The 27,513-nt window shown below is 45.6% G+C and overlaps 2 protein-coding genes across 2 annotated transcripts in view; one reads left to right on the forward strand and one right to left on the reverse strand.

Moving 5' to 3' along the window:
- LOC129697686 (dynein axonemal heavy chain 6-like) overlaps positions 1-27,513 on the forward strand; it is a 415,092-nt gene that overhangs the window by 338,482 nt on the left and 49,097 nt on the right. The window contains exons 64-70 of the mRNA XM_055636395.1: positions 8,563-8,658; positions 9,542-9,682; positions 10,643-10,858; positions 12,946-13,176; positions 16,574-16,695; positions 19,756-20,210; positions 22,815-23,239. Of these exons, the coding sequence (XP_055492370.1) occupies positions 8,563-8,658; positions 9,542-9,682; positions 10,643-10,858; positions 12,946-13,176; positions 16,574-16,695; positions 19,756-20,210; positions 22,815-23,239 (1,686 nt within the window). The remainder of the gene's footprint in view (positions 1-8,562; positions 8,659-9,541; positions 9,683-10,642; positions 10,859-12,945; positions 13,177-16,573; positions 16,696-19,755; positions 20,211-22,814; positions 23,240-27,513) is intronic.
- On the reverse strand, positions 15-8,457 carry si:dkey-1j5.4 (insulin-like growth factor-binding protein complex acid labile subunit). The gene is made up of 4 exons (XM_055636277.1): positions 6,148-8,457; positions 5,258-5,456; positions 2,114-2,812; positions 15-1,317 (listed from the first exon to the last, which is right to left on the reverse strand). The coding sequence occupies exons 2-4, from the start codon at positions 5,442-5,444 to the stop codon at positions 1,121-1,123; spliced, it is 1,083 nt and encodes a 360-aa protein (XP_055492252.1). The 5' UTR covers positions 5,445-5,456; positions 6,148-8,457; the 3' UTR covers positions 15-1,120.

The raw sequence follows: 27,513 nt of genomic DNA on the forward strand, positions 1-27,513 counted from the left end.
CATTTTTGGAGGGATATGGGGCAAACACAGCCAAATGGGACCATCTTAGATGGGGCAACTAGGTCGGCAATGATGAGTTGGGCCAAAGGGCTTGTTTCCGTGCACGTTGACTTTTCGTAGGGTATTAGTGTTGGTTTATTGTCGTCATGTGTACCGAGATACAGTGAAAAGTTTTGTTTGAGCAATCCAATCCAATCATATTATTCATGTACAATCAAGCCATTCTTAAGTAGTGCAAAGAAAAAAAATACCAGTCAGCATTTATAGCATCATAACATTAATGTTACAGAGAACAGGTACAAGGTTGTAATGGGTAGGTTTGAAGATCGGGATTACATCTAGTGTTTGAGAAGTCAGCCTCTGATAAGAGGGGGGAAGAAGCTATTCCTGAAACTGGTAGTACATGCTTTCATACTTGTTTCTTCTGCTTCATGGGAGAGGGAAGACTGGGTGAAAAAGGTCCTTGATTATGTTTGTTGCTTTCCCAAATTAGCATAAAGTGTAGATGGAGTCGATGGTAGGGACATTAGTCTGCGTGATGGACTGGGCTACATCCACAACTCTCCTCAATGAAGTACATTAAAGGAAAGAGGATGACGAGAGAGAGACTGGGGACCATCAGAAGCCAAAGTGGTCATCTCTATGTGGAGCTGTAGGAGATGGGCAAAGTCCACAATGAGTATTTCTATTTTTACTGTGGAGAAAGACATGAAGACTGGGGAACTTGGGACAATTAATGAAAGTGTCTTGAGGACAGTCACTATTATGGTTAAGGAGGTGCTGAATGGCCTAAGGCATTTGAAGGGAGACAAACCTCCTGGGCCTGATCAGATATATCTAAAGACACTGTGGGAAGCTAGAGAAGAAATTGCAGGCACACTGGCTTTGATATATCAATCATCATTGGATACGGGTGAGGTGCTGGAGACTGGAGACTGCTGTAATTTTTGAATTGTTTATTTAAAGGAATGAATTAGATGAGAATTGGAGAGTCATGTTGGTTCTGCACATTTTCAACCGTGTCTTTTGATGGTCAGCTTTGGTAAGCAACCATATAAAGAGTGGGGAAGTGCAGCGAATGGGGCTGGAAGGAAATGGCGCAATGGCTGGGAGCAGTTCTTCAGCCTCTTGCCTTGCACCTCAGGTCAACTGGTTTCAGGCTGCTCAGGGTCCTGCCCTTGTTCCAGGAAGGAGAGCTACACCTCAGCATTTCCAAGGAAAAGACATTCACTTCACTCTGAGACAGCCAACGAAGGAAGCTCTTCATCCTGCAGTCACATGACCAGGGATTGTTATGCAGGAAAACCTCCTGGACACCTGGAAATATAATCAATAAACACAAATATTGGTCAAACACCAAACAATCTGCTGGAGGAACTCAACCCGTTGATCAGCAGCATCCGTGTGAAGGTGAAGGAAGTGTCAACGTTTCGAGTTGAAACCTTGCATCAGGAAAGTGCAGAGGGAATTTGTGTAGGAAGGAACTGCAATGCTGGTTTAAACCAAAGATAGACACGAAAAGCTGGAGTAACTCAGCGGGTCAGACAGCAGGTAGACACGAAAAGCTGGAGTAACTCAGCGGGTCAGACAGCAGGTAGACACAAAATGCTGGAGTGAGGCAGCATCTATGGAGAGAAGGAATACGTGACGTTTCGGGTCGAGACCCTTCTTCTGACTGAGAGGCAGTTAGATGGTATAAAGTAGAGAGGGGGAGGTGAGACAGTCAGCGTGTGATTCATGGACTGCAGAGGTGTGAAGGATGATGGCGGATAGAACCAGTAGGTGGAGTTCACTTTGGATGATAGGTGGAGGCAGACAAAAAAAGGCAGATGGAGCCAGATGGTGTATATATCTATATAAGCTAGACAATCAGAACATTTTTCCCAGGGGGGAAATGGCCAACAATAGAGGGCATAGTTATAAGGTGAGAGGGGGGGAGTTTAATGGAGATGAGCAGAGCAAGTTTCTTTACACAGTGAGTTGGTGGGAGCCTGGAATACATTGTCAGGGATGGTGGTGGAGGCAGATACAATAATGGTGTTTAAGAGGCTTTTAGATAGGAACATGAAAGCGCAGGTTGCAGAAATAATCCATAGGCTGCTGTTATCCCTACCTGTCAATGCCAAGAATGATGTGCCATCAATAGATTTCAGCTTGTTGCCGTTCAGGGCTAGATGGGTAAGTCTGGGAGTGTGTTTGAAGACATCTCTTAGAAGCTTGCTAATGTCATTATTTCTCACATACAACTCTCGCAAGTTACCTAAACCTTCTAATGCTGTGGCGTTGAGGGTGTAGAGCAAGTTGTTGTCCAGCACCAGTATCTTCAGACTGCCCAATGGCTTGAAGGTTCTCAGGGGGATGGACTGAATCCTGTTGTGGTCCAGGTTGAGACTGTAGAGCAGGCCAAGTCCAGTGAAGGCGTTGCCAGATATCTTCTGGATCTTGTTGAAGGCCAAATCCAGGATCCTGAGGGCACTCAGAGTCTGGAAGTTATTGGGTGGCAGTGAGGTGATGTCGTTCAATGACATGTCCAAGTCTGTCAGATTGTGGAGCCCAGCAAACATCTCAGGCCTGAGGAATGTGAAACGGTTTTGTCCCAGCATCAGAAAGCGGAGCCTGGAGAGACCCTGGAAGATTCTGCGGGGCAGCCTGCTCAGTTGATTGCCATGGAGATTGACCAGTATCAGTTGACCGGCCCCAGAGAAAGCCCGAGGGTGGATTGTTGTTATGGTGTTGTGCTCAAAGTTGATGCTCTCAGTGTGCGGCAATCCTTGAAGCACTCTGGCAGGAAGAGTTTGCAGGAAGTTCTGACCTTAAAAAAAGAGTTGTGCATTACTCGGGGCAATCGGTCCAATATAAGTTCGTACACGGAGCAGCAACCCCTGACCACACCTAGAATATTGTGATCCATCTGATGGTCATACTGGAGGAAGGATGTGATTAAGCCAAAGAGGGTGCAGAAAATATTCACGAGGCTATTGCTGGGACTTGGGCTGCAGCCACAAGTAGAGATTGGATCAGCTGGGACTGGAGTGTAGGAGGCTGAGAAGCAAGTGGTGTGCTGGTGAAAACAGAGACAATAGTGGGGTTTAATAGGCTTTGAGATGGGCAGATGGATGTGAGGGAATTGAAGCAGATAGGATTAGTTTAGCTAGGTATCATGTTCAGTGCAGACTTTGTGAGCCAAAGGGCCAGTTCTGTGCTGTCATTTTCTATGCTCTATAAGAGGAAAAACATTTAAAGAGGACCTGCAAAAGGCAACTTTTCACACAGAGAATAGTGGGTGTATGGAACGAGCTGCCAGAGGAAGTCCTAGCGTTGGGTGCAATGACAATGTTTAAAACACATTTGGACAGGCACTTGGATAGGGGAACATGGGCCAAATGCAGACAAACTGGATCAGCTCAGATAGATATCTTGGTTGACAGACATGAATTGCTTTAAGGGCTTATATCCATACTGTACAACTCTATGACTGCATTCAATGGGATCTGGAACGTGATAGGTACTGCCACACTCCCTGAAGTGTCAATAGGCACACAACAATGGCCCACTTTGTAAGATTCAGATTCAGATTCAATTTTAATTGTCATTGTCAGTGTACAGTACAGAGACAACAAAATGCAGTACAGAGAAAACAAAATGATCAAGGGTAAGCTTTTAAGGAATTCCTTGAAGGAAAAGACAGAGGCAGAAAGGATTAGGAAGTGAGTTCTTTAGAGATGCCACCACTGTGTCCACATTGCAGGATACATGTAGCATGGCTGCAGTGGTGTTTTGATCACTGTACAACCATCTATCTCATGTACCCTCCAGCTGAAGATGCAGCCTCGGTCCAGAATGTCATCTTGGGGTGTCATCACATCTGATGCCCCCCCCCCTCCACACTGTCTGCCAGCCTTAGATAGTGGCTCCCACAAGCCTGCTAACTCTGACAGCTGAGCTGAATTTAATCCTCTATGCAATTACAGTCACCTGATACTGTCCTGGAGATAGAGGCCTGGCTAATGGGTCCAGAGGTTAAACCCCAACACAAGGGTGTCCTACCCTGCTCCAATGCCACCCAGTGATGGACCCTGTCATACTCACCAGTAACTCCGTGCTTTAATCAGCTACTGCATTGGAAATGTCAGAAAGGCCACTTCTAACCGCCACATTGTAGGGAAATAACAAGGCCCTCTAAGGGTGCAGGGAATACCAACCAGAGTTGTTTTAGGAAGGAGAGATCTCACTCTTTGGTGAGACTGGGGTTGTTCTCAAACTTTACATCCACTCGAGTTTTGGGCCTGTCCCTGTCCCTGTGCTGCATGGCACCATAATAAAGTGGATAACTTCACATTTATCCACATTATATACCGATTCTGGCAATTTTCTAAATCACCTGGAAGCCTAGTTGAATCATCCTCACAACTCGCAATCCCATTCCATTTTATGATATCAACCTCAAGCAGGGTTGCCAACTTTCTCACCCCCCCAAATAAGGGACAAAAGGTCAAAATACGGGACAAATTCCCGATGACAATTCGTTGACCGACTCGGCCCTGGCTGGGTGAATGATGAGCTGGCCCGGGTGCTGGACTGCACACAAAGCCCAGTCGTCAGGCCAGCTGAGGAGTTTTGGCCAGGGTCGCATGATGTCGCGTGCAAAGTCCGGCGCCCCGTCCAACTCATGAACCGATGATCGGCCATGAGATGGAGGGGTGGTGGTGTAGGTGGTCAGCGAAGGTCCAAAGGCCGGGCGAAGCACTGCTGCTGCACTCCATGGGCTGCACTACGTCGGGACGGGTGAGGCGGGGCCGGACGCGGCACTCCGACCCGACAGTCCCCTCGACCCGAGTAGTAGTGGTCAAATACGGGACAAGGGGCGGTCCCATACTGGGGACAAACCAATTTAGCCCAAAATACAGGATGTTCCAGCTAATACGGGACAGTTGGCAACCCTAACCTCAAGAAATAATATACCAATTTATAGTCTATGCTAGAGGATTACCCCCAATCCTGTGTGTCTAGTATTGCACACTAGCCTCTTTTGTGGGATGTTATCAAAGACACACTTTGAAAGACTAAGTCCTCTGCTTCTCTGTTTTCCATTCTACAAACTCCACCTCCAAAGACAATGTCCCCTTCATAGATCCCTGTTGAACCAACTCCTGTGCAACTCATCATCCCTCCCAATGCTCTTCCCACCCACTGTGCCATTCATTGCCCCGATCACCTTTGTCCCACTTGCACACAGTGCAAAATCCAATGTACGTACCCATCCTAAGAACCCAGGCGTCCCCAGGCAGCTCCCTTGGCATCGACCTCAGGCCCCGCTTGTAGCAGTCCACCTCAGTATGGTTGACAGGTTGTTTCTGGCCACAGATGCAATCCCTTGGGCATTGACCTGCCACTGCCTGACGCACACAAAGAGTGGCCAACAGGAGGCACAGTGCCAAAGCCATTCCTTCACCAACCTGAAAGGGAGAGGAGAAAGCACAGACAGCTCAGTTGTGTTTAATTCACTTCCAGGGTGAGGTGTGTGTGTGCATGTGTGTGTGGGTCTGTGTGTGTGTGTGTCTGTGTGTCTGTGACAATAAAGAGAGAGACCATTGCACATTCATCAGGGCCTCCTGCACAGCACAAACTTGTCATTTATAGCCAATGAAATGTATTTTTAAAGAGCGAGTTATCTTTGTTACATGAAAGGTCTGGCAGGCATTTGCAACACGTTAATCACTTGCAAACACCAACAATCACATATAGTAATTAGAAACACAAGGCGCTGGAGTAACTCAGTGGGTCGGCCGGCATCTCTGGAGAACATGGATAGGTAATGTTTCTGGTTGGGACAATTCTTCGATCACTTAATTAGCTTCAGTGGTAAATGAAAACTAAAAAACTGCAGCTGCTGGAAATCCAAACTAAAAACTGGAAGTGTTGGAAACACTCAGCAGGTCAGGAAGCATAGCTGGAGGGAAAAACAGAATGAACTTTTCTTATACACCCTATAAGATCATCCCTTAGCATCCTGCACTCCACGGAATATCATCCTAACCTCCTCAACCTCTCCTTAAAGCTCAGGCCCCGAAACAACTTTGCGAGATTAACTCTATCCAGTTCAAGCAGAAAACACTCAGAGCAACAGCTGAATTATGAAACACTCACCTTATAGTGAAAGTGAGTCCAAAGGCAGCTCTCTTTCAACTGCGAGGGACAGGAAGGAGATTAATCTTTCTGGGAGCACGTCCTAACTGTGAGGGACCTGCTCCAGCACTCCTCAGGCGTCTCTTCAGGCTCACCATTAGCAGAGCAGAGCATCCAATAGCAGCTCAGCCGCAGGGAGGCAGGCGCTGCACAGACATTACAGCACGGAAATGATTCCTGACTGTGAAGACCCAGGCATTGTGAAAGCTCAGCTCTCTCAGGCTTCATTACGTAATCCCTGAAGGAGCGATCGTTCCACTCCCCTAGACAAGGGGCAGATGTATCTCACAGGGAAGGTGTGGTCCCCCAGGGTGATGCATGAATGGTGTGCCAGATAGTTTTATCGAGCTTGGACAGCTTTGTGGTTAGCGAGAGCAGTGGATAGTTTGCTTGTGTCTGTTAGGAAGACAGTGGTTCATTCTGCAAAGAGCACAGCTGGAAAACATCCGCGATTACGTAAGGCTGCATATATTCCCTTCCTCTGCCTCGGGCAAGCCATGCTGCAACAATATACAGTTCACCAGGCATTTTCAGCAGCATCAACATAACCCACTCCAATATCTATTATTCAAATCCTTTTGTAATAAAGGCCAAAGTACCATACCTTGCTACACCTGCTGAATAGCTTTTGGTGGCTTCTGTGCCGTCATATCTAAGTTTCTAAACACCTGTTTTTGCTTTTTTATTATGGGGTATTGTGTGTAGATTGATGAGAATTTAAAAAAAATTAATCCGTGTTATAATAAGGTTGTAACATAACAAAATGTGGAAAATGTGAAGGGATCTGAATACTTTCTGAATGCACTGTATGTGCAGTTTGCACATTCTATCTGTGGGTTAGTGTAAATAGATGCTGGAGTTGGTAGGTGGTAGAAATTGAGGTGAGTTGATAGGAGTATGAAGAAAATAAAATAGGAGTAGCGTGAGATTAGTGAAAATAGGTGTGTGATGGTGGATCAAAAGGCCAAGATGGACCTCATCTCTGGTCTTTGAGGTCTTAGCTTTTCAAGGTTAGACAACCAACTCATCTCCTCTTGAATCTGAAGAATGGTCCCGACCCGAAACATCACCTATCCATGTTCTCCAGAGATACTGCCTAACTCGCTCAGTTACTCCAGCACTTTGTCTTTTTTCGTATTAACCAGCAGCTGAAGTTCCTTGGATATTCCCCTCTTGTTTTCATTCTTTGATACTCTATCACTCACACAACCCCTCACCAATATTCCTGTCTGATCCCAGGGAGCACTTCCCAAAGTTATCATGTATTTTCTGTCTTTGGTAACTCAGCCTTCAGAGCCTTCTTACTTCAAGAATTCCAAAGTTTCCCGATGTAATTTCTCATCATCTTGCTCCTGAATGAAGGAAGCCTATATAACCATATAACAATTACAGCACGGAAACAGGCCATCTCGGCCCTACATAGAAACATAGAAACATAGAAATTAGGTGCAGGAGTAGGCCATTCGGCCCTTTGAGCCTGCACCGCCATTCAATATGATCATGGCTGATCATCCAACTCAGTATCCCGTACCTGCCTTCTCTCCATACCCCCTGATCCCCTTAGCCACAAGGGCCACATCTAACTCCCTCGTAAATACAAGTCCGTGCCGAACACTTATTCTCACCTAGTCCCATCTACCTGCACTCAGACCATAACCCTCCATTCCTTTCCCATCCATATACCTATCCAATTTATTTTTAAATGATAAAATCGAACCTGCCTCCACCACTTCCACTGGAAGCTCATTCCACACAGCTACCACAGCTACCACAGCCTAATGTTCAGACTTTACCCAAAGGGTGTAGCACTCCAATCACTGGAAACATCAACTATACAATCATTCTGTCAAGCCCTATAAAAACAGTATGGTATGTTCATTCCTACTCTTCTCCAAAATTCCTCTTTCAAAGCTCTCACAGTTGGTTCATCGGGTCCTTGTTGTTTCTTTGTTTTCAAGCTTAATGACTTCTCAGGTCTTTTTTTAACGATAACTGATTGATTTTATTTATTAATTTGCATTGAGCCATTAGTTCTCCAGTACTCCTGTGAGATATTTTGTCTCTTCTGTGAAGAGAGACATAATTCATTTACTTCCCCCACCAATTTCTCCTTCCCCTTCATCAGTTCTCCTGTCTTTGCCTGTAGGGGCCCATATCTGGCCTAGTTTATGGTTTGTGCCGCATCATAGGTATATTTGATGTGAACATGGTGGCATAACCATGCCAGGCATAACCCACTCAGAATATCTCCAACTGAGCACACTGGAGCTGTTGAAGCAGTGGGCTCCTTTCTGTCTGATGAGTTTGGTCACTGGCTGAGGTGTTGTTATTTAGTACGGAACTGCCACAGTAAAATCATTCAACTCTGTTTGACAGTCAGTTGAGCCGAAGCAGCAAAACGTGATGGTTGCCCAGGAGGCTCTTGTGATCGCTAGGAACAATCTTCGAGAGAAGAACGTTGCCCTGAACCTGGTAAGAAGCAATCAGGCTCATCCCATTCTGCGCACACACCCCTCCCCCTATCATTCACTCATTTTCAACTCCTCGTCATGTTCCCCTGCACCACTCTTCCTCCACATTCCCATCAATAGTTTCTCCTCCCACTGAGGGATGAGCTACCCACTGATTCTCAGCCGGCTCGACAGATCCCAGAACTCTTTGCTGGCCAATTGTTTGTCGGCGTTCCACACACATATACATACACACATATACATACACATACACATATAAACACACAGACAGACAGATAACATATATACACATAAAGCACGCGTACACAGAGGCACACCCTAGTCCAAATACACACACATGCATACAAGCACATATCTGTATACTTGTGTGCACACATACACAGGACGCTCAACTGTGCACACACACAATGGCATAGACACTCGCGTACATATATACATATATATTCAAAGTACAAACTCGTGCAAGGAAATACATTCGCAAACATCATGCGGATGCCTACACACACAAGGCCACATGCACACATCTCACATATGCACGCACACGGGATCTCCAGTTCAACCAATCATCTGTCGCCAACATAAGGCCATTTTCCCACAAGATAAGTTGGAGCAAAGACAGAATGTTCTTCCTACTCCTTGGAGTGTGGTAATCGGGGGGGGCAGAATGGCAATCCTCTTCCTATGACTCAAAATGCGGGTGGGTGTGGCATGTCGAGGTGAAAGATGCTGGAAGTGCATTGACGTATAGGACATGCCCCACATGTGCTGTAATTTCTATCAACCTCAAGCCTCTCATTTCCAGTGGGCCTGGAACCACCCGTTTGCATTAAGCTCATCCGGACGGTGACCACTGACTGACGGCTCCCTTTCTGTTTGTCCCACAGATCGAGGATCACCAGCGGTCTCTGCAAGAGTCCTTCAATGAAGCTGTGGAGCAGCAGGCAGCTTTGGCTACCCGCAAGCTGCAGACTACCAACAGACTGTCACGGGCATCGCTCTTGATCACTGCCCTCGCCAGTGAGAAGGTGGGTACCAACGGCAGAAGCTGTGCACAGAGAGGCAGATAGAGTGGACTGATCAGCACCTAATATGTAGGCGAGCCATAGAATCTGGCAGAGTTCATGGGAATGTGGGGAGAATAAAGTATTAGTGCAGATGGTTCTTGATAGCATGTACAATCTGTACAAGTATAATTAGTGCAGATGGTTCTTGATAGCATGTACAATCTGTACAAGTATAATTAGTGCAGATGGTTCTTGATAGCATGTACAAATTCGGTGGGCAGAAAGGCCTGTTTTATTTATTCTCATTTGTTTAGTTTATTGTCACATGTAACGAGGTACAGTGAAAATCATTTGTTGCGCTAACCAGTCAGCAGAAATACAAAACATGATCACAATAGAGCCATTTACAGTGAATAGATACATGATAAGAGAATAACGTTTAGTGCAAGGTAAAGCCAGCAAAGTCCAATCAAGGATAGTCCAAGGGTAGTCACCAATGAGGTAGATAGTAGTTCAGCATTGCTCTCTGGATGATTCAGTCGCCTGATAACAGCTGGGAAGAAACTGTCCCTGAATCTGGAGGTGTGCGTTTTCACACTTCTACACCTTTGCCTGTTGGGTGAGGTGAAAAGAGGGAGTGGCCAGGGTGTGACGTGTCCTTGATTATGCTGCTGGACTTGCCAAGGCAGCGTGAGGTGTAAATGGAGTCAATAGAAGGCAGGTTGGTTTGTGTGATGGTCTGGGTTGCGTCTACAATTCGCTGCAATTTCTTGTGGTCTTGGATGGAGCTGTTCCCAAATGAAACTGTGATGCATCCTGATAAAATGCTTTCTATGATGCATCTGTAGAAGTTGATGAGAATTGGTGACTCTACGGCTATGCGAAGTGAGCGGACATTTTGAAAGCAGATGTTTTTGGGCTGAGGAGAGCACTCTGTGATTCTAAGATGCTTTGACTGACGAGCACCTTGTGTGCTTACAGATCCGCTGGAAGGAGTGCATCGACGACTTGGACCGCGACCTGTTGGCATTAGTGGGCGACATCCTGCTCTCAGCTGCATGTATCACATACTACGGCCCCTTTCCTGCCGACTACAGGCAGAGCCTGTTGAAACAATGGAAAAGCCTCTGCACTGACATCCAGATCCCAATCTCAATTAACTACGCATTGATTCCAGCAATACTCGAAAAGAACGAGGTAACGAGTAACACTGCTGCCTGCCGCAACTTTACCTCTCAGTGTGGTGATCAACGAATCCCTGAGTTCATCACCTGGGACTCGTTGATCACCTGGGACTGAGACCAGCACAGCTGTTAGAAGACATTAGTCTGCATCTAAATTGGGTATGGTAGCATTGTGGCTAAATTAGTGAACTAGTAATCAAGACTTCTCGTCTAACAATCTGGAGAACAAGTTTGAATCCCATCATGGCATTTTAAATTAGGCAAACAGGTAAAGTAAGGGTCACTGTGGAAGAAATGGTGCATGTTTCACTCATGATCATACGAGAAGGGTTTTTGTTCATTCATTCTCTTATTTCTCAACACCATTCACCTCATAAAGTTTAAGCTGGCAACAGGGCATTCCTATAATTCCCCTTACCCCAATTATTTTCTTTCTCATGAGTCATTAGTTTTCTCTGTAGCAGTGATATTCAAGACTAGAGGGCATGAGGAGCAGGTGGTTTGGTGGGCCTCTGAAAAAGAATTATGAAGGAACATGATGGTGGAGGCGGATATTAGACAATGTATAAGAAGTACCTGGAATTCTCAAGGCATAGTAGGTTATGGACTAAGTGCCAGGTGAAGGGTTCAGATTCAGATTCAGAAAACTTTATTGTCTGTCGTAACAGAAAACCTTCTTTGACGTGGCTCAACATACAGACAGGACAATGTACTGATAAGCAGTCATACAACACAGATTTCTGCGTTACTCTGCAGGGTAGATGAGGATGGTTGGTTTGGTGGGCTGAAGTGCCTGTTTCTGAGCTGTATGTCTCTGTGACTAACTCTCACCAACTCTCCTGCCACCTACACTCACTGGGGCTAATTTATAAAATCCAATTAAGCAGACCTTCGGGAAAGCCATTTGGTCACGGGGAGAACAAACAAACGTCACTCCGATAGCACCGGAGGTCAGGATTGAACCTGGGTCGCTGGAGCTGCAAGGTCCCAGCTCTACAAACTGCACCACTGTGCTGCTCCCTCCGATGGACTCTTTAACTGCCCTCTGAAATGCCCTACCGTTTAGAACCAAAAAAGGCCTAGAAAAGGCCTCACCACCAATGCCCACTTCCCACCAAATGTATAAGGAAATCTTCCACTGGGGACTGCGGTGGGTGGGCGGTTAGGTTGAGAGGAGGGCGGGAAATGTCAGTAAAAGGTGCATAATGCTGGAATGTACAGGGAGATGCTGGGGGATAGAGACAAAATACTGAAGTAACTCAGTGGGACAGGCAACATCTCTGGGGAGAAGGAATGGGTGACGTTTCGGGTCAAGACCCTTCTTCAGACTGATGCCAGAGGAGTGTGCGGTGCATAGATAAGGAAGTGTATAGATGAAGTGTAAGGTGTGAAAACAGGACAAAGTGAATAGAGATCAAGGAAAATGTAGAATAGAACATTGTTAGTTGGGAGAAGGTAACAACAAAGCAAACAGAGATAAAATGTAGTCAGAGTCAGTAAGACTGGTTGGAGAACTGGGAAGGGTCTCGATCCGAAACGTCCTCCATTCCTTCTCTCCAGAGGTGCTGCCTGTCCCGCTGAATTACTCCAGCATTTTGTGTCTATCTTCAATTTAAACCAACATCTGCAGTTCTTTCCTACACGAGATGCTGGGAGATGTCAGAAGGTGGCGGAGAAGCCAGTGAGTGAGCAAATTTATTTCTGGAACAAGCCGGGAATGACAAAAGAAAATCATCATAGAACCATTGTATACTCAGTGGTGAAAATGAACGAAGTTCAGATAGGTGATGTGGAAGGCAAGGAACGGTCACTGATGGGGTAGAGGTGGGGAAAGTGTGCAGCAGGTTACAGGAGACAATGATGCACATTTTTCCCAGATATCTCCTTTAAACATTTCTGCTCTCACCTTAAAGCTATGCCCTCTAACCTTTGACATTGCCACCCTGGGAAAAGGGTTCTGTCTACACTAACTTTGTCACATCTTTTTATAAACTTCTATTTGGTTGCCGTCTGCCTTCAACACCCCAAAGAAAACCATCAAAGTTTGTCCAACCTCTCCTTATACGTAATACCTTCTAACACAATATATTTTCTGACCAGGTTCGCAATTTGCAGAACATGGGTCTGCCTCCGGATAACCATTCGACTGAGAACGCTATCCTGGTGAAGATGGGCGAATACTGGCCCTTACTCATTGACCCTCAAGGTCAGGCTGTTAGATGGATTAAGAAGATGGAAGGCGAGGAACTGTTCATTCTCCTGGCTACCAACCCCAACTACATGAACTCAGTGGTGACTGCCATGCAAATGGGACATCCAGTCCTGCTGCATGTAAGTGAATAGAAAGCATGGTGTGCATTTTAGGTTTAGTTTCAAATTTTATTTAAAGGCACCAAAGAAAAAAACACCTTAAATTCATGTTGTCCAATGTTGGAATAGTAGCAATGTTACACAATTTTGAGATTTTAAAAATCAAGTCTGCAATTTATCCCATCAGATAAAACATAAAAGGAAGTTTAATTTGACACCTAATTCATTTTCATATCTTCAGTATTAGAAAAGTTATGGCCATTTTCATACTCGGAAATAAGCATCTTGTTCCCTATTGCTTTTCCATTGACTTAACTCAAAAGCTGTGATCGAGGACAGTCAAAAGCCCATAACATTCTTAAAAATTAAGAGAACTGAATGAAATTTTCAGTTATTGTAGATCGAAGCATTCTGAAACAAATATGAAACAATCTTACTTGGATGACCTGAGATTAAAGCATATAATTAGTTAGTTACATAATTAAAGCTAATTGCAAAATTCAATTACTAGATCTAAACATCTATCCATTTCTTAAGAAAAGGTTAACATTTTTAAATAGCCTAAGTGTCCAAATAACATTCACACAAGAATTCACAATATAACATGATTTTAAAATCTCATTGTCATGAATTTATAGGTCAAATGGAAGGAATTTAGTGTTTAATTCCTGTAAATTAATGACCATTTAAATCATCTTACGAGTGGGATTTTGGGGAACGCGATCATTTGGAACGTTGCGGTTTGAGGTGAATTTAAACCCCATATCGGCAGGGAAAACACTGCCTGTTTGTATGGGGCCTAAATCACCTTTTCACAACGTAAAATTTGGATTAAAGTAATCCTAAGAAGCAAGTTTATATGTAAAATAAACGGCTTACCTTTATTTGTCCCGTACGGGACATCCATCCCGTTGTCGGCAATGACGCCGTTAGAAGTCGATTTTTATTTTACTCCAGCAATTGAATTGTCCAGCGATGTTTTTAAAAAACTTAAGAGAATGGATGTCGGAGCGATTTTTCTGCAGCAGTTGAACAGGCTGAGAAAGATCGACTCCGACAGGCAGGAGAAAACGGCATTTTAATCCCGCCCCCCTCTCAAAGACGCCAAAGTCACGCACATGGCCAGTGGCAGAACTGCAGCGCCACTGAAGGTAAGTTTTGTAACATACCTAGGAATAGGCACTTCAACCCACCCAGTCAACAGTGACCTGTAACCACCCATTTACACCAAACCTACATTAATCCCATGTTACCTAGTTGCCCATTTTAGGGATGTGGGAGGAAACTAAAACGCCCGGAGGAAACCCACGCACTCATTGGAACATGCAAACTGCACACAAATAGCACCCAAGGTCAGGATTGAGCCTGGTCTCTGGTGCTGTGAGGCAGCAGGTGTACTAGCTGCGCCACTGTGATGTCCTCCATGCCCTCTATCCACCTGCAACACCATGATCGCAGGTAGATCACCAACATGGCGCATTCCTTCACCAAGGTGGAAGCAAGCCACCAGCATAGACACTATCTCAGATAGACCCACTGCTGGAACATGGCCTGGTTCAGGAGCAGAACGAGATCCGTGTCTAGCTCGTATCTTTTTGCATCAAGTCCCCCAAGGTCAAGAACGCGAGGCTGAAGTGTAGTCAAAGCTCGAGGAGCAAGCTCTCTGCAACCCCCTAAATTCCGCATGGCCTGCAGAATTGTCCAGGCCACATGGATGATGGGGCCTGGAATTCCAATAACTGGTTAAAGCGCTGGTCCACAGCCATAACTTTATCAAATGCTGCTCACCCAATGTCCCCAATGTGAAATCTTCCCTGGGATCTCCCTCACAGCCAGGTGGCAGAGTGGACCATGTCTCCAGATGATAAACCAGGGTAAGGAAGTCGAGAGCTTGCAGAAACAGGAATCGCTACCACGTGATGTACAATAAGTAGAGAAACTGTAACAAAACTGATTATATCCTAGAGTTTGTAATTCCCTCAGAGAGGTAGACCTACTGGTTGTAGAGGGAAGTGATGCTACCTTGATGGCAGTGCCACTTGCAAATAAAATATGCTGGCTGCACAGCTGTGCGGGAGAGTGTTGTGCAGTACCTGCAGTTCTCCGTCCAGGGCCTGAAGGTGTAGGATTACAGCCAGAAAGGAAATGCACATCGTAGACTGACTGCCCTCTGTTGGGATATACAGAAACATGGCAGAAACCCAGCATTTTCCTTTGCCCAGACCTCAACCAGCTGCCTCTGAGTCTTGGTGGCACATCCCAAGTGACCAACTGATACCACAGCATAGAGGTCACCAGTTGGTTCATGAACAACACTCTGCATTTGTACAAGTCCCGTCCACAACCAAGTGGCAATTTTCACCTCTAATTCTTGTTACCCAGGCTCCTTCAACAGGGCTTAGACTCCCAGCTAAGGAAGGTGCGTGGTTCTCCGTATAAATAGTTTCAAACACTTTTCCAACTTTCCTAACATTTGGCTGAGGGGTGGAGTTGTTGTCCATCAGGTGACTGTCAATCATGTCCATCATTGTAGGGGAGGCATCCTGGTCTGTCTGTGATCCTGAAGATGCAGTCAGCCATTGCCTTGGACAGAATAATTCCCTCCTACCTCCTCCTTCCAAGCGATCCCTATAATATCTGCCTCTGGAAGGATAAGATATTCCAAAGGCTGATTTCCTGCAGCTGAAGCAACACGAGTATGATCCTAACGTCACCTCTCCCGGATGGTGCAGCTGTGAGGAGCTCATCGGGAATGAAGGCCAGGGCATTTGATCAAACATCTCCAGGTTATCCATCACCAGCAAGGTCTTGCCTACAGTGATCTCCGTACCCAGGGCCAAGCACACACCACCCAGTCATCAGGATGAACACAGCATCGTAGCTGCCATAGCAACTAATGGACCAACACTGCCTTAAGTGATCCCCACCTGTCACTACTGCCTACACAAGGGAGGGTCATGCCACTGAAGAGGATGACTGGCTGTGGGGACATAGAGATAAGGCCACCACAGATAATGGGACAATGTAGTGGGAGCTTCACTCTATGTCTAACGGTATCCTGGAAATGGGTAACAGGACCATGCAGAGGGAGCTTCACTCTTTGTCTAATCCTGGGAGTGTTTGATGGGAGAGTGCAGAGGGAGATTCACTGTGACTAATCATCCCTGAAAGTGTGTGTCAGGATAGTGCAGAGAGTGCTTCACTGTATCCAACCCCCCCTGTCCATATCCTGGAAGTATGTAATGGGACAGTGAAGAGGGAACTGAACTCCATCTAAACACTCCCCTGGGTGTGCGCGGTGGCTCAGGATGGAGGGAGCTCTACTCTCTCACTCGGCTGTTCCTGTCCTGCTCCATTTGAGGAAGAGGAAAATGGTAGGAGAATTGCCATGTGTAAAGAAAGTCTACATATTGCACAGGATGTAACGGAGCAACTGGATCCTGGTCTGAGGCCGATTCTCCTACGGGATATTTCTACTCGAGATGGACATGACTTCATCATGATTGGCACCACGGAAGTAGAGTACAACTCCAACTTCAGGTAATTCAGTCTCACACTCTCTCTCTCTGCTCAGATCAAACCCCACTTTCAGGTTCAGTTTTATGGGTTCTGATGTGGCCGATCAGGTCGAAGTAGGATGTGAAAACCCTTCCACGGGTGGAAGGTGGCCATGGACTGGCAGGGTAGGTGGGGTACCCAGATGATACACTCCCGACAAGTGAATCCAGGAGCTCAGTGGTGGCTGGAATGCTCCTGTCCATTTTGAGTGGTCATGGGCCTGGGGTTGCTCACTCACTTTTTCCAGAAGTTTTGACTTGTTTCCTCTGTCCACCTATTAATCCCTTGGTGTGCCTTATTTGGGGATAAAGCACATATATCAGGAAATTGGAGTTATCCATGCAGGGTACACAAAAAAGCTGGAGAAACTCAGCGGGTGCAGCAGCATCTATGGAGCGAAGGAAATAGGCAATGTTTCGGGCCGAAACCCTCCATGCAGGGGTTGTGGCCTGTCCAAGGAGCATGTAAGTGGGAATAGACACAAAGTGCCGGAGTAACTCAGTGGGTCAGGCAGCATCACTGGAGAAAAAGGATGGGTGATATTTTGGGTCGGGACCTTTGTTCAGACTGAAAGTATAGAGGAGGGAACTGGAGGTATGAAAGGGCCAGAACAAAGAGGGCCAGCAACAGATGATTGCAGATGTGTGGGGCCAAAGGGTTCTCTCCCTCAGATGGCCAAGGCCTGTGCTGGCACTCTAACACCAATGATGACTTTCATCATCAGCACTCGCCTTTGCTGACAGATGTCTCACAAGAGGTGGGAAGTGGTCAGGCTCCTGTTATGGGCATTGGAGCACAAGAACCAGGAGAAGGAGTTGACTATTCAGGCCCTCAAGCCTTCTCCACCATTTATCCTGATCACTGCTGATCATTCCACCTCAGCACTATTTTCAAGCCCATCACCATATTCCTTATTTCCTAGGATATCCAAAAATCTTCTCACTCCTGTTTTGACTGAAATCAGTGACTGAGTCTCCACAGCCTCCACATGGAGACTTCCACAGGGCTCCTCATCGCACTCTGAGTGCTGTAATTCCTTCTCTGTAATCAGTCCAAAATGTCCTCTGTTTTATTCTGACAATATCCCCTGTTTCTAAGCTCATCAGCCAATGGTCACAGTCTGAGGTCAATCCGGATCCTCCCACAGTCTCTGTCGGGATGATGAACACTTGTGGTCCCTCTCAGTCTCTCTTTCTAACGCGGGTCTGAGCAGCCAGGAGTACAGGCAAGGACAGCGATGGGAAGGAAAGGATGGTTTTAGTGATGGAGCAGCAAGAAGTTGAACTTAGGCCCCAGAGAGCCAGAGTAGTTACCAAAGGATGGGTGGTTTGTTGGCTGCGGAGGAGAGTTAGTGGTGATAGTCACAGACAACGATTAGGTCTTCATAATAGAAGGTGCACAAAAAAGCTGGAGAAACTCAGCGGGTGCAGCAGCATCTATGGAGCGAAGGAAATAGGCAACGTTTCGGGCTGAAACCCTTCTTCAGGTTTTGGTCAGGAAATCCTATGCTGCTCACTTCCTGAAAGTCAGATAAGCAGCATGATAAGAAGGTGGTTGAGGAAAGATTAAGAGGTGGAAATGGGTGTTAGCAGCAAGTACTTGGAAACTAACCTTCCTGACTCCTCACTATGCTACCAACTGTTCGACAACAACAATCATAGCACCAACATTCTCATCCAGATCATTAATATATATGTCCAACAACGGTGGACCCAGCATCAATTCTTGTGATATGCCACTTGTTACAAGCCTGCAATCTGAAAAGCAACCATCCACTATCACCCTCTGCATCCTACTACCAAGCCAATTTTGCATCCAAGAAAGTTGACACAAGGAACTGCAGATGCTGATTTGCACAAAAAAAAAGGCACAAAGTGCTGGAGTAACTCAGCGAGCCGAGCAACATCTCTGGAGAACATAGATTGGTGACGTTTCCAGTTGGGACCGTTCTTCAGACTGATTGGTCTGAAGAAGGGTCCTGACCCAAAACACCACCTATCCATGTTCGCCAGAGATGCTGAGTTACTCCAGCGCTTTGTCCCTTTTTTTTTATATCCAATAGGTTTGCTCGCCCTAGATCCCTTGTCATTTAACCTTTTGGACCAGCCTACCATGCGGTACCTTGTCGTAGGCCTTGCTAAATTTAATACAGACATACACCACCCTGCCCTCATCAATTCTCTTGGTTGCCTCTTCGAAAAAACTCAATGAAATTTGTGAAATAATACCTGTTGCCGGTAAATGGGATTAGTATGGATGTGTACACCATGCTCTTGATGGGTGAAAGGTCCTGCTTCTGTGCAGCACGGTTCCAAGACTGTAAGTGGTCCCCGTATCTAAATAAGATACTAATGGTTTGTAGTTACTGCAGCAGCGATTCTGAGGATTCCTGATTCTGAGGATGATGGATTGCATCAAGAACGCTTAGATTTGCAACGTTTTCAGTTCAATTTAGTATATTGTTATGTGTACCGAGATACAGTGAAAAGCTTTTGTTGCATGCTGACCAGTCAGCAGAAAGACAATACATGATTACATTCGATCCATTCGCAATGTATAGATACATGATAAGGGAATAACGTTTAGTGCAAGGTAAAGCCAGCTAAGTCCGATCAAGGATAGTCCGAGGGTCACCAAAGAGGTAGATGGTAGCTCAGGACTGCTCTGTGGTTGTGGTAGGATGATTCAGTTGCCTGATAACAGCTGAGAAGAAACTGTCCCCGAATCTCGAGGTGTGTTGAGTGAGTGATGGCATTAGTGACTGTGAGAGGGACTTTTGTTCTGAAAGTCTGCTTCCTCAGGGGGGAGAGCCCAGAGTTACATACATATTCTCAGCTAGTTGAGTCTGCTGTAAGAAGAAATTTGTTTCCATAAGAGCATTGTAAATCTTTGGAAATTCGTGCAAGCCTCTCGCTGGCAATGACCATGGTAATAATGCCACCCTGCGTGAATCCAGGAGGTGTCCAGCACTTGGGGTTAAGCTCTTGCAACCGTACATGAGTAAATTGTGATGTGCTCACTGTGTTTACAATGTCATTGCAGGCTGTACATGACCACCCGGATGTCCAAACCAAACTACCTGCCAGCCGTCTGCATCCTGGTCACAATGATCAACTTCACAGCCACGTTCGAGGGGCTCCAGGAGCAGCTGCTGTCCAGGGTGGTGAAGGGGCAGCACCCCGAGGTGGAGCAACAGCTCAGCCAGCTGTTGCAGAGCATTGCCAGCGACCTGTGCACCCTGAGGGACCTGGAGAACAGGTCACTCTCCTTGCTACAGAAAACCGAGGGTAAGGAGAGCGGGTGGTGTGCAGTTATTCTCCACTCTGGGTTGTGCATGGCAGCCGTTGTCGTGGTGAGGGGCAGAAAACAGGCACCAAATAGGCTCTGCGGTGATAAGAAAAGCTTGCCGAATGAGACACAATTATCATGGACCAGTAACTGTGGCTCCTTATACCCACTTCCAATGAAGTGTGGCTGGCACACAGCAGAACAGCAGGGTTAGTTCAGTGACTGGGAGAGGGGGGACACTTTCTTCATTAGAATGGGCATCAAGGGTTATGGGGAAAAGGCAGGAAAATGGGATTAGGAGGCAGAGATCAGCCATGATTGAATGGCAGAGTCGACTCGATGGGCCGAATGGTCTAATTCTACTCCTGTAACTTGTGAACTTGCGAACACATATTCTCGGATTCTCAAGGCCACAGGGGAGAGGGTGCACATTACAGCAAGTAATTAGGAACGCTAACAGAATGTTACTGAATATTGCAAAGGACACTGGATATAGTAGGGAGGCTATTCCTCAGTTATAGAGAGCATTATTAAGACCACGAATGGAGAACCATATTGCTCTCCCGATTCAAAGAAGGTTGGTCATGCATTAAGAGGTCATAAAAGTTCTCTAAATTAGTACCTGATATGAGGGGGTTTTCTTAAAGGAAAGGTTAGGCAGATGTAGCTTGTATCTCGTGATGCCTTTCTAGGCTAGTATCTTCAGGGATTTATAAGAGCCATCATTAAGACATAATATCCCAGTGTCTTGACAGGGTGGTTGTGGGGAGGATGACTGATCTTGTGTAAGAATCTATAACTGGTTAAAAAAAGGTCACCTCTTTAAATAGGTAAGATTACATTTTCTCCCTGAGGGTTTCGTGGATCTTTGGAATTCTCTTCCTTAAAAGATATTGGAAACACTGTCTTTGCACATTTTTACAGTAGATAGATACTTAAAAGGCCAGGTGATGAAAGGATGTTGGGGGTAAGCGATAAAGCAGAACCAAGATTAGTCAGATCAGTCATGATTGTATTGATTGGTGGTCCAGACTCCAGGAGCCAGATGACCTGCTCCTCCTTCTAATTCTTTTGCTCATATATTTTGAGCAAGAGATGCAAAAACTCACAACCCTACAAATGCCTCTTCGTCTTCTCAGCAGGTCATCAGATATTCAAATCTCTGACCTGAAACATTAACTCTATTTCTGTCTCCATAAAACATAGAACAGTGTGCCACTGGAGCTGATCTTTTGGACCACCGTGTCTTTGTTGAACATGATGCCAAGCCAAACTAATCTCCTCTTCCTGCATGTGGTCCATATCCCTTCATTCCCTGCATATCCATGTGCCAAAAGCCCTATAAAACAAAATATGGCATCCGCCACCTCTGGCGTCGCGTTCCAATCAGTATAAAAATAACATTTGTCATGCATAGCAAAGGACACTGCATCAAACTTTCCCCTTTTACTTTATACCCCTCTAGTCTTTGACATTTCTATCTTGGGAAAAAAGATTCTGACTGTCTACCCTAACTGTATTTCTCATAATAAACCTATCAGGTCTCCCAAAGCCTCTGACACTCTGGAGAAACCTATCCAAGTTTGTCCAACTTCTCCTTGTAGTTAATACCCACTAACCTTGGCAGTATAGTGATAAACCTGCCGAGTATTCCCAGCATTTTCTATTGATTTCAGATTTCCAGCATATGCAGTGTTTTAGTTTGATTTACATGACAGATGACGTACTTAAAGAGCATAAATCGTCTGATTAAATTTTTCCGGTTGATCTATATCCCATTGTAATCTTAGGTAACTCTTCACTGAACACCATACCACCACATTTTGTGTAATTTGCAAACTTACTGACCATGTTATTCAAATTTGTTATCTAAAGTTGTTTTTCAAATTGTCAATATAGATGTCAAGCAGCAGTAGCCTCAGCACAGATACACGCAGCACACTACTGGTCACAGGTCTCCAATCTGTATAACAACCCTCCATGACCACCTCTGCCTCCTTTCTATAAGCCAATTTTGTATCTAATTGGCTAGCTCACCGTGGATCCCATTGCAAAACGTTGTCAAACAATGTCTACTGTCCTGCTCTCATCAATCCTCGGTCATCTCTTCAAATTCATGTGACAGGATTTCCCATGCAGAAAGGCATGCTGACTAACCTTGGCTTTCCAAATACATATAGATCCTGATCCTCATAACCCCCTCCAGGAGTTTTCTCACCACTGATGTTAGGTTTATTGACATGTTGTTCCCTGGCTTGTCCTTGCTGTCCTTCTTAAACAAGGGCACAATATTAGCCACCTATTAGCACAGGGGAAGGGGAAGGTGAGTCTTTCTTCTCTGTTTTTGATGTGGAGAGAGTCATGAAGACCAGGGATGGTCTTGGGATGGATAGTTGAGATGTCTTCAGGACAGTTCGTTTTACTGTGGAGGAGGTGCTGGACATCCTAATGCTCATGAGGATAGATAGATCTCCCAGGCCTGATCAGACATATCTGAGGACACTGGGAAGATTGAGAAGTAATTACAGGAGCCTCGACTGAGATGCATGATTTTGCTGAATGAAGATGCAATCTCGAGGTGCCGAATAATCTGTTCCTACTCATGTGCTCATGTCTTAAATAATGAGAACATGTAAGACAATTTCAGGGCTTGGAGCCAAGACAGTTGAATGCATGGCCACCAGGTGCAATCGAAATTAAGGTGTGAATGGGAGAATCTTCCAGGTATGTAGGGCTGGATTTGGTTCCTGAAATAGGAAGGTCATCTTTCTATCATCACAGTATTTTCATTGTGGCCATTTCTTGTTCTTAAGGGCATATTTTGGATGACCATGACCTCATTGATACCCTTCATCAGTCAAAAAATATGTCCAAAGAGATAAAACTTCGCATCAGTGCCTCGGAGGAGAACGAGAAGAAAATTACGGCAGCTTGTAAGAAGTACCTGCCCATGGCCACACGTGGATCTATTTTGTTCTTTGTGATAGATGAGTTGTCGCAGCTGAACTGCATGTACCAGTTCTCTCTGCACTGGTTTATGAAGTTATTTACCCAGTCTGTGCGTGACATTCACAAGCCACACACCAGGACACCGGTGACCAGCTTCATAAAATCGGCCACTGCTTTACAACAGTCCACTGCTGGGCTCAGAACCATTTCCACCAAAAACATCCTGCACACCGGTTTCAACTCCTTCTTACAGAACATGATGACAACACTTACTGAGAACGTTTACAAGGTATGTCACACGCACTAATATAAAAATGGTGGGGGACCAGCATTCTGGCACGCAGGTTTGCCACTGCTACACAGATGGTTTAAAACTAAATAAGGTCGGGGGGGGGGGGGGGGGGGGTCAAATGGGATAGTCAAGGACAGAGTTAAAGGGAAAGGGAATAAAGGGATAGTTAATGACCCCAGAATTAACGGGAACAAAAACTCACAAAGGAATAGGAGAGTATGGCCAAGTGTAATAGGTATCGATGTGAAAGGTGAGATGCGTAATGAATTAAAAGTATTGTATATGAATGCGCGAAGTATAAGAAGTAAAGTAGATGAGCTTGAGGCTCAGTTAGAGGTTGGTAGATATGACATTGTGTGGATTACTGAGACATGGCTGCAGGAGGGTTGGGCCTGGGAACTTAATATTCAGGGTTATCCATCCTATAGAAAGGACAGGCAGGTGGGCAGAGGAGGGGGGGGGGTAGCTCTACTGGTGAGAGATGGAATTCTGTCCCTTGCGAGGGAAGACATAGGGACATGAAATGAAATGCCTTTATTTGGCGTTGTAAGCACTGCATACAACAAAATTGTTGTTGCCACTCCACTGGTGCATAATATACAAACATAAAAACACAGGACACAATTTTAAAACAATGTTAAAAACGAGGTATTAAAATAAGTAAGTAATCAGTACTGTACATGGTGATAGTAAAAGTTCAAGGTGGGTAGCAGCATGGAAGAGAGCAGCATGAATAATACTCAGTGTTTTTTCATGTTGAGTGTGAAGATTGCTTTGGGGAAGAAACTGTCTCTGAGTCGGGAGGTGCGTGCTTTGGCTGACCTGTAACGCCTGCCAGAGGGCAACAGTTCGAAAAGGTGGTGACCGGGGTGTGTGGAGTCTTTGCTAATTTTAGTGGCTCAGCTGAGGTAGCGTGAGGTGGCAATATCTTCCAGAGAGGGCAGTGGGCAGCCGGTGATTCTCTCTGCTGTTTTTACCACTCTCTGAAGCGCTTTCTTATGTGTCTGCATACCACACTGACATGCAATATGTCAGTAGACTCTCAATGGTGGCCTGGTAGAAGGCCACCAGCAGCTTCTTCTTAGTGTTGTGCCTCCTGAGCACTCTCAGGAAGTGGAGTCTCTGTTGTGCTCTCTTGACCGTTGCAGTGGTGTTGGCCGATAAGGAGGGATCCTCGGATATGAGGACTCCTAGGAATTTGAAAGTCAGCACCCTTTCCACACAGGCCCCATTTATGCAGAGTGGGGCCGGGTCCACGTCCCGTTTCCTCCTGAAGTCTAGTATTAGCTCCTATGTCTTGGCTGTGTTCAATGTCAGGTTATTTACTGAACACCACTCTCACAGTCGCTGTATCTCGTCCCTGTACGCTGACTCGTCCCCCCCTGAGATGAGCCCGACGACAGTTGTGTGGTCAGCAAATTTAATAATGGTGTTAGACAGGTGGGCGGGTGTGCAGTCATAGGTGTATAAGGAGTAAAGGAGTGGACGCTGCACACAGCCTTGAGATGCGTCAGTGCTTAGTGTGATGGAGGAGGAGATGTGGGGAGGGTTTTAACTCTCTGTGGGCAGTTTGTGAGAAAGTCTTTGATCCATGTGCAGATGGGGGAGGAGAGGCCTAGGTCAAGCAGTTTGCTGATTAAAATGTCCGGAATGATTGTATTGAATGCTGAGCGATAATCAATGAATAACATCCTCACGTAGCTTTCCTGATGTTCCAAATGGCTCAGTGCGGTGTGAGTTGCTATGGAGATGGTGTCCTCAGTGGATCTGTTATCTCTGTAGGCAAACTGATGCGGGTCGAAGGAGGGAAGTAGGCTGGTTCAGATGTGATGCAGGACTAGTTTCTCGAAGCACTTCAGAATCTCTGGTGTAAGTGCAATCGGTCTAAAGTCATTCAGGTCCTCAGGGACTGACTTTTTTGGAATAGGAATGATTGTGGTAGAGTCACTGTGGATTGAGTTGAGGAATTGCAAACGCAAGAAGACACTAATTGGTGTTATCTACAGACCCCCAAATAATAGCCCGGATGTAGGGTGTAAGTTGCAGCAGGAGTTAAAACTGGCATGTAACAAAGGTAATGCCACTGTGGTCATGGGGGATTTCAATATGCAGGTGGACTGGGAAAATCAGGTTGGTTCAGGACCCCAAGAAAGAGAGTTTGTAGAATGCCGACCAGAGAAAAGGCACTTCTGAATTTAGTGTTGTCCAATGAACCAGATTTGAACTCGAGGTAAAGGAACCGCTTGGAGGTAGTCATCATAATATGAATAGTTCTAATCTGCAATTTGAGAAGGAGAAGGTTAAATCGGAAGTGTGAGTGATGCAGTTGAACAAAGGGGACTATGAAGGCATGAGAGAGGAGCTGGCCAAGGTAGACTGGAAAGGGATCCTGGCAGGAATGATGGTGGAACAGCAATGGCAGGAATATCTGGGCATAATCCGGAAGACGCAGGATCATTTCATTCCAAAAAGGAAGAAAGATTCTAAGGGGAGTAGGAGGCAACCGTGGCTGACAAGAGAAGTTAGGAATAGAATAAAACTAAAAGAAAAGATGTATAACACAGCAAAGAGTAACCGGATGCCAGAGGATTGGGAAACTTTCATAGGACAACAGAAGGAAACAAAACGGGCAATATGGGCTGAAGAGATGAAGTACGAAGGGAAGCTGGCCAGGAATATAAAGAAGGACAGTAAAAGCTTGATTAGATATGTTAAGGGAAAAAGAATAGCAAAGTCAAATGTGGGTCTCTTGAATGCAGACACGGGTGAAATTATTATGGGGAACAAGGAAATGACAGAAGAGTTCAATGGGTACTTCGGATCTAACTTCACTAAGGAAGACACAAACAATCTCCCAGAAGTACTGGAGGACAGAGGATCAAGGGGGGTTGCGGTAAAGAAATTTTCATTAGATGAGAAATAGTATTGGGTAGGCTAATGGGACTGAAGGATGATAAATCCCCTGGGCCTGATGGTCTGCATCCCAGGGTCCTCAGGGAGGTGGCTCTAGAAATAGCGGACGCATTGGTGATCATTTTCCAATGTTCAATCGATTCAGGATCAGTTCCTGTGGATTGGAGGTTAGCTAATGTTATCCCACTTTTCAAGAAAGGAGCGAGAGAGAAAACGGGGAATTACAGAACAGTTGGCCTGAATTCGGTGGTGGGAAAGATGCTGGAATCAATTATTAAAGAGGTAATAATGGGGCATTTGGATAGCAGTAAAAGGATTAGTCCAAGTCAACATGGATTTATTAAAGGAAAATCATGCTTGACTAATCTTCTGGAATTTTTTGAGGATGTGACAAGTAAAATGGATGAAGGGGAGCCAGTGGATATAGTGTACCTGGACTTTCAGAAAGCCTTTGATAAGATCCCGCATGGGAGACTGGTGACTAGGGTGTTGACATGGATAGAAAATTGGTTGGCAGACAGGAAGCAAAGAATAGGAGCGAACGGGTCCTTTTTAGAATGGCAGGCAGTGGCGAGTGGAGTGCCACAAGGCTCGTTGTTAGGGCCACAACTGTTTACCATATATATTAATAATTTGGAAGAGGGAATTAGGAGCAACGCTAGCAACTTGGTGGATGACACATAGCTGGGTGGCAGTGTGAACTGTGAAGAGAATGTTAGGAGGTTGCAGGGTGACCTGGACAGGTTGAGTGAGTGGGCAGATGTGTGGCAGATGCAGTATAATATAGATAAATGCGAGGTTATCCACTTTGGCGGCAAAAACAAGGGGGCAGATTATTATCTAAATGGGGTTAGGTTAGGTAAGGGGGAAGTACAGTGAGACCTGGGTGTGCAGGTACAACTGAAAGTTGGCGTGCAGGTACAGCAGTGAAGAAAGCTAATGGAATGTTGGCCTTCATAACAAGAGGATTTCAGTATAGGAGGTTCTTCTGCAGTTGTATAGGGCTCTGGTAAGAGTATTGTGTACTGTTTTGGTCTCCTAATTTGAGGAAGGACATTGTGATTGAGGCAGTGTACGAGATTGATCCCTGGGTTGGTGGGACTGTCATATGAGGAAAGATTGAAAGGATAGGCTTGTATTCACTGGAGTTTAGAAGGATGAGGGGGAATCTTATAGAAACATATAAAATTATAAAAGGACTGGACAAGCTAGATGCAGGAAAAATGTTCCCAATGTTGGGCGAGTCCAGAACCAGGACCCACAGTCTTAGGATAGAGAGGAGGCCATTTGAGGTGAGAAAAAACCTTTTCACCCAGTGAGTTGTGAATTTGTGGAATTCCCTGCCACAGAGGGCAGTG

The sequence above is a fragment of the Leucoraja erinacea genome, chromosome 5 (assembly GCF_028641065.1).
Source record: "Leucoraja erinacea ecotype New England chromosome 5, Leri_hhj_1, whole genome shotgun sequence".
Classification (NCBI taxonomy): domain Eukaryota; kingdom Metazoa; phylum Chordata; class Chondrichthyes; order Rajiformes; family Rajidae; genus Leucoraja; species Leucoraja erinaceus.

Excerpts from the sequence above, each read along its gene's own strand:
- si:dkey-1j5.4 (XM_055636277.1), bottom strand. The coding sequence starts at position 5,444 with ATGGCTTTGGCACTGTGCCTCCTGTTGGCCACTCTTTGTGTGCGTCAG. Across the intron at positions 2,813-5,257 it reads CGCCTGGGTTCTTAGGATGG|GTCAGAACTTCCTGCAAACT; the intron begins GTACGTACATTG and ends TCTTTTTTTAAG. Across the intron at positions 1,318-2,113 it reads ATCATTCTTGGCATTGACAG|GTGTCCAGGAGGTTTTCCTG; the intron begins GTAGGGATAACA and ends TTATATTTCCAG.